Genomic DNA, 7,838 nt, shown 5'->3' with positions numbered 1-7,838 from the left:
AGAGCTTAATTTATATCTCCATTGATAATATTTGATGATAGTAAAAAATAAACTCACAAATACTAACAATATAATTATGCTTACGAAAAAAAAAATATAGTTATGATATCAACAACGAATTAAAATAAGTATTTTTCTTAAAAAAGAAAGAAGAATAAAAGTATTGAATCATTTGAATAATATCAAGTTCAATCTTTTATAAAAATAATTATTAATTAAATTCTATTTATTTTTTAGTCGAACTCTGTATTAGTCAGAATCATTTCTCCCAAATCAACTTAAGGTTACTTCCTTTAAAATATATATAACAACTTATATATCAAACTTGACTTCCGCGTCTTTCATTATCGTCATTATATCTCCTGTTAAGATTTTGAGAACATGAAAGGTGCGCAGTCGGAACTTGCAATCTTGCATCAGTTAAAAATGGATGCCTAAGGGAGTCTTAAACTAGTTAAAAGAAATAAGCTCATTTACATCATTATAAGATTAAAAATAAAACTGATAAATTTGAGATTTTATAGAATGTGCAAGTCAAATTCAGTTGGTAAAGTTGGTTTATAAAATTGTAATGATCAATGATCAAATGTCATTTTCACATATCAAATTATCTATAAAAAAACACCTGAAATTTAACAATTTTAAATAAAACATCTAAAATAAACGAACAAAATTAATACAATGGAGCATAATGATAACGCCTTTCCTCTCAATATATATATATATATATATATATATATATATATATATATAACGCCTTTATAAATTTTGGATTTTACTTAACATCCAACGAGATTTTCAGTTTTAAATTAATACATGAAAATGATATTCAACAACCATGTATCGAATAGTAATTATCGCCAAAAGCTTATGTTATTCTTTATGGAATTATTACTATAAAGATTAACATGTTACCTAGCTTTTGGTCAAAACAAAATTTAATATGTTACCTACCCGTATATCTCTTTTATGTTTAATGTTTATGGTATTTTCTCATGCTTTTGTAGTGTTTTAGTTTCTTCTTTCTGGGCTGTTTCTTTAATTTGAGGTTGTCCATGTGTTAAAAAAGGATTTAACTTGTTGGTCAATTCATTAAATTATTTATTTAGTGGATAAGTTAAAGTTTCTAATCTATCTATTTTTTAAGGTATTTATAACCCATCTTGTCCAATTGATCAAGTCGATTCAAAAAAACTTTTGAGTATTAATAGTTTGAATTTAAGAAAATTAGATCTAGTACATATTAGAAATTCGAGTTATATTTTAAGTAGACTCAACCTATTTTAAAAGTATAATTTTTTAAAGTTCAATTTTTATAATTTAATTATTACTATATTTTTAAGTGATATGGAGGTGGGATTGACTTAAGAATGTATATTTATATTTCCAAACCCATCCCCTTAATCAAGAAAAACTTAACCTCACCCTCAAATTTTACTGAATTAACTTTTATTTTTTAAAGTCACAACTCACTCACAGTCAGAAGAGACAATTTTCCACAGGTGTTACATTTACATGTATTCTTTAGTATTACTTTTCCAATTAAAATCATCGTTTGTTTTTAACAGCGTGTGCATTAAAAACTCACATTAAAAAACAGCATGGATCATCAAAATAAAATTCTAATTTTACTCAACAACGGCAAAAAAAAAACATTTATTATTTTGTTCTAATAGTTATCCTTAAAAACCCTTTTCTTAGTACTGCTCACGAAACGAGTAGTAAGTAAATCCTAGTGAAATTATTATATTAAAAATGTGCATATGAAATGAAATCCTTGAATAATGAATGCATCAAATCTAGACAAAAAAACTAGCAACACATAAATATGTAAAATATTATTATTTTTTGATTCCTATAATATATATTGTTTCTAAGTATGAAATAACATATTGCAGGTTCATATAACATTTTAAAGTAGATAAGCCTTCCCCGCCCACTAGAAATAGAGAGAAGGTAAGGAGGGTTTGGTTTTGGGTACTTTACAAATTACAATAATTAGCGAAAGAGAGAAGACATAGCACATAGAGTCATAGAGACATCATCATCGTATGGGAATGGAAGAGGAGAGTAGCAACAACAGCAGCATCATAGAAGGTGGTGCTTCGCTGCCATCAACGGGTTCAGACGCCAAGAAGCGAAGAGTGACGTACTTCTACGAGCCCACGATCGGCGATTACTACTACGGTCAGGGGCACCCAATGAAGCCGCACCGAATCCGCATGGCGCACAACCTCATCGTCCACTACTCCCTCCACCGCCGCATGGAGATCAACCGTCCCTTCCCGGCCTCCCCCGCCGACATCCGCCGCTTCCACTCCGACGACTACGTCGACTTTCTCTCCTCCGTCTCCCCCGAGACCCTCGCCGATTCCGCCTTCTCCCGCCACCTCAAGCGCTTCAACGTCGGCGAGGACTGCCCCGTCTTCGACGGCCTCTTCCCCTTCTGCCAGGCCTCCGCCGGCGGCTCCCTCGGCGCCGCCGTCAAACTCAACCGCGCCGACGCCGACATCGCCATCAATTGGGCCGGCGGCCTCCACCACGCCAAGAAGTCCGAGGCCTCTGGATTCTGCTACGTCAACGACATTGTCCTCGGTATCCTCGAACTCCTCAAAGTTCACAGGGTAACACTTTTCTTCGCGTATTTCTTCATCCCTTTTTTTGTTGTGTGTTAATTTGTTCCTTTTTAAAATAGGCAAATGCAAGCCTTGGGTCATTGGTTAAGGAAAAGAAAGTTTTTTATTGGGATGCACAAAATTCATTGTCCGTGACTTTTTTGATGCTCTTCTATGATCTTCATCATAAATATTTTTTTCCTTTTAGTTCCTTGAGCATGCCTTGAAGGCCACCCTTTAAAATTTAGTAAACATAGAGTACGACTTATATGTGCTGTCTTATCCTAATACATCTTCCAGAAGTTATCTAAAAAAACTATGTGAGAATAACATTTTGTTTTGTGCCTTTGTCATGTGGGAATGGTGATTGATTGCTATGTTTGTAGTGTGTTTCTTTTTTCATACTCTTGGTCTTGGACAGTGTTGGCCAAAATAGCCTTGGCGCTCCCCAAACGTGATTCCGTTTTTGGTTTCATATGCCAACAGAACAAACAGGAATTCAATGGAATTTCATTTCATTCCCAATCAAACAGTAGAATTTATGTTTTCATTCTGATTTTGATTCCACAGCTACTGTGCCAAGTGCCACCAGTGCATAATACACAAAAATTCAGATGGCTTAATTTATTGTTAAGCTGCAATCTCATGCCTGTTAGACATGTTAAGAGTTAAGAGTGGATTGTTCCTTGTTTCAAGTTCTTCAACAGTGCACGTCTTTACAATTTTTAATGGTTCTTCTTTGTGTAAAAATCAAATATATGTTTTTTCTTGTACCTGCAAAAATCTGTGGTACTCTTCCGCTGAGGTGCGGTGGTGTGTATGGTGTTGTCCCTCCTGCTCTGGTTGCTCAATTAAAATCTGGTGGCGGGGTGGTACTTGTAGTGAAACTTTGACACTCAAGTCAGCAGGGAAAGTTAGGGTTTTAGATTAGGAATTGAATTAGGTTTTACTTGTGCAGTGTACCCCTTTATATAATGTATATTGTCATTAATTGCTATTTAAATCCCATTAATAGCTTAATTGCATTGGTTGCGTTATTTGGGACGAGGTACAAGTACATGCTCGGCCAAACCAATTATATCCTTGGCTGTTTTTATGATCTTGTGTATTTACCTCGTTTATTAAGCTTGGGTTGTGCTGACCTTAATTTCTCAGATAGTACAGTACTTATACAGAAACTCTATTGCTTGTAATATAAGTTACTGTTTTATGTTTCTTCATAGCCAGTCCTAAGCCTGGGTTAAGGTGGAGGGTTGTGTTAGACCTTCGGTAGCCAACATAAAACTCGCTGTTATACCAAACATGGATAGAACTTGCTGAATTTATTGATAGTTTCTTCCTTTGCTGAATTGATTTTCTCACTATCTGTTGTATGTTACTGGGCAGCGCGTGCTGTATGTTGACATTGATGTTCACCACGGTGATGGTGTTGAGGAGGCCTTTTACACCACTGATAGAGTGATGACAGTGTCTTTCCATAAGTTTGGGGACTTTTTCCCTGGCACAGGACACGTCAAGGACATTGGGGTGGGATCAGGAAAGAATTATGCAGTCAATGTCCCATTAAATGACGGAATGGATGATGAGAGTTTCCGTAGTCTGTTTCGAACCATCATTCAAAAAGTCATGGAGGTCTATCAACCAGAGGCAGTTGTTCTACAATGTGGAGCTGATTCATTGTCTGGGGACAGGTTGGGTTGCTTCAACTTGTCTGTGAGAGGTCATGCAGATTGCCTTCGTTTTCTTAGATCGTTCAATGTTCCTTTAATGGTCTTGGGTGGGGGTGGATATACAATTCGGAATGTTGCCCGTTGTTGGTGTTATGAGGTCTGCTTCTTTCTCTTTTAGTCTGGATTATAATGTGACTTGGTACTTGTTTAATTTACTTATTTGGTTACATGCTTTTTCTTTGTTTTAGACAGCAGTGGCAGTAGGAGTGGAGCCTGATAATAAGTTGCCTTATAATGAATATTATGAATATTTTGGCCCAGATTATACTCTCTATGTCGATCCAAGCAACATGGAGAACCTAAACACACCCAAGGATATGGAAAAAATAAGGTGTTTATACTATTAATTTCATCTGGTTGAGTTAAATCGATGATTCTCATTTCAATTTTATTATTTCTCTTAATTATATGGAAAAATAATGGTCATAAATTGTTATGACAGTAATTCCTTAAATGCATTACATTTTGCTGCATCCATGTCACATCCTTTCTACAAATGATGACGTTTTCAGAAACTTACTAGTAGTTGCATAGACAAGCTATATTTCATAATAACTGAATTGTTATTTTCATATTGGTTGTGAAGACATATTGTATTGTCTAGATATAAAATATTTCCTATGGGTTTCTGGAAATTGTACCTCTGTCTGTGGCAGAAGCCAGGAGGCCCAAGACTGAACCTTAGTCAGAATTTATATTTCCCTTGTCTCATGTGTAAAATATTCAGAGATTTCCTATCATTTCTCTGGATTAAGCAGTGACTTACATGGGTTTTCCCCCCCATTAAATTTCAAGGAACACACTACTAGAACAGATTTCTCAACTTCCCCATGCTCCCGGTGTACCTTTTCAGACAACACCACCTACCTTACAACTTCCGGAAGAGGTCAGTACTTAATAACAGTTGCAGTTATTGTTCCTTTGCAATTCTCTTCTTTTTGTTGATTTTATTATGTATTCAGGCAGAAGAGGACATGGATAGAAGACCTAAACTTCGCAAATGGGATGGTGAAGATTATGATTCTGATCCAGATGAAGGTGGAAAGGCTAATTCCAAGTTTCCAAACGTCACTGACCATATGAGGTAATGATTATATATTGTTTTGAAGCTGAATATAAACCCATTTGGTTTGTAAGTTCCTTTTTCAGTGGATAAATGTGGGTTGTTCCTTGAGACCGATACCTATGTGACACCATCTAGCTTGATAGATATTCTAGAGTCAGTTTGAATGGAAGTTTTTTCTGGATAATGGAGCTCACTATGCTATAACACAAGTTTCTTCTTAGCCGTTTGAAGTGAATTTAATAATCATTTGGCTCCTTTTTTTAAAGCAGAAATGTACTCTCTTTGCTGCAGGGACATTACAGATGAAATGGAAGAAGAGAAACCAGAAGTGCATCCATCATCTTGTTGTTGATAGAACAGAGCAAGTTCTTGCACAGCATGTTTGTATTGTTATCTTTATTCCGTTTATGGGGGAGATCATTACTAAACAGTACCACATGCAGCTGTTGAGAATGCAAATATAATCAATACATTGTGCAAATGTAATATAGTGTAAAACATTGTTTTGGTCTCCCTCGTAAACTATTTTTGTTTAAGTCATTTTCTTTTATTTGGTCCCTGGCTTACACTTAGTTTCGTTTTAGTCTGTCATGGTCAATTTAGTTGATTTTGAATATTCTCATTTGTGCATACTTTCATTTGGTCAAATGGATACATCACTTTAATTTGGTTCTTGTATCTTTTGCCTGTATGATGAGGATATTAAAGAAAGTGAGGAAGGTGCGAAATGTTGTTGTTTTCTTGTTACTATTTCATTTTTGAAAAATTATGTAGTATAATCCAAATATTTTAATTAAATTCTTAGTTATTATTAATAATTATGTTATCCATGCAAGTGGAAGAATGAAAGGATGAAGACTCAATGATAAAAAATTAACTTCGAGGCACCAAAGTTTACATGGAGGGGATCAACATGTGTATATTTTGCTCTCTCTCTCTCTCTCTCTCTCTCTCTCTATATATATATATATATATATATAACCGAGTGACCAAAATACAATATACAAGTGTACGTGACCAGGATAAAGCACTATAGATAATTCTGTGAAGTCACAATGTGGTAAAAAGAACATAAAATTGTTGGTGTAACTTGATCTCATTGGATTGGTCATCATTTTTTCCCTCATTAATTTTCTTTTATCTCTATCAATAGTATTTTTTTTATCTAAACCAAAAATATTAATATTTTTTATGAATAGTAAAATTTTTCTTTCAAATATTTAATATAATTATATATTTAAGACTTGAATTTGAGACATAGAGAATAATTTTATGTCAGTTAATTTTTATATATTATGAAAAAAAAAAGAACTAACTAACTTTGGGGAAGAAGGTTCCTAGGGCATGAGCAAGAAACCGTGTATTGAGATCTGGCGGACATTGATCAAGGATACAAAGATGATGGTCTTCTAAAGCTCCTTTTTTTGCTAGCCAATCAGCATCTCGGAGAGAATGTTGAAAACGAAGGTGCCAATCGAACTGTAAGTAACTCCGAATCTTGTGGACAATAAGATAATAAGGGTGGGAAGAAGAAACCTCCTTCTTGGATGAGTTTGAGATTGCAGCCAGGCCACACTAATTCCGTGATAAATAATAGCTTGAAGTTCGGCATTGGTGTTCTTGGAGACGCCACACGATCCGTAAATGCCCTTGTTTGTCCCTGACCAAGCCACCAAAACCAGATTTCCCTCGACATTAAGTTTGTGATCGTCAATGAGAGAATGATGCCACAAATAAGTTGATCCCTCAACTATCTGGCTATTAAAATTGATGGAGAAGCAACTTCTTAACTTAACAATCTTCATACAACCTCTTTCCCTCATCGAAAACTTGTCTAGCCCATCAACTCAACCTCTCCTAATGCCACCAAAGAGATTAATCTTAAAAGTACCAAAGTGTTTCAAGTGCCAAGAATTTTGCCACGTAACTTCTAATTGTGCAAATCGTACAACTATCACTATCGTTGAAGAAGTTCGTGAGATATCTTTTGAAGAAGATAAAGAGCCAATATTTGATGAAGAATAGCCTATGCATGGTTAAGAGTTCACTCTTGCTAATATGGTGAATCATTGGTATTTAAGTGAAGCTCACACACAACACAACACTAACTAAAGGCAAAGTATGCTATTCACAACTTTTTTGCTACCAAAGGCAAAGTATGCTATTTCATCATAGACAACGAAAGTTGTGAGAATGTAGTATCAAACTACATGGAGGACAAGTTGATGTTGCCAACATAAAAACTTCCACATTCATACAAGTTGCAATGGTTCAACAAGGAAAGTGAAGTAAAAGTTTGTGATGTTGTCTTGTGTCTTTTTCAATGGGCAGGAAATATCAAGACCATGTACGGTGTGATGTTGTTCCAACGGATACATGTTATCTTCTTGGAAGACCTTGACTATATAACTATCGCGCCTTGTATGA

General features: G+C 35.1%; 1 protein-coding gene across 1 annotated transcript; it reads left to right on the top strand.

Annotated features, from left to right (window-relative positions):
* Positions 1 to 1,915: 1,915 nt before the first annotated feature.
* On the top strand, positions 1,916 to 6,139 carry LOC114411989 (histone deacetylase 6-like). The gene is made up of 6 exons (XM_028375749.1): positions 1,916 to 2,624; positions 4,002 to 4,442; positions 4,534 to 4,676; positions 5,141 to 5,231; positions 5,308 to 5,429; positions 5,703 to 6,139. The coding sequence occupies exons 1-6, from the start codon at positions 2,052 to 2,054 to the stop codon at positions 5,761 to 5,763; spliced, it is 1,431 nt and encodes a 476-aa protein (XP_028231550.1). The 5' UTR covers positions 1,916 to 2,051; the 3' UTR covers positions 5,764 to 6,139.
* The last annotated feature ends 1,699 nt before the right edge of the window (positions 6,140 to 7,838 follow it).

This window comes from Glycine soja, chromosome 5 (genome assembly GCF_004193775.1).
Source record: "Glycine soja cultivar W05 chromosome 5, ASM419377v2, whole genome shotgun sequence".
NCBI classification, from domain to species: Eukaryota; Viridiplantae; Streptophyta; class Magnoliopsida; order Fabales; family Fabaceae; genus Glycine; species Glycine soja.
Note: the sequence above shows the minus strand (reverse complement) of the source record. Positions and strands in the feature narration are given on the sequence as shown.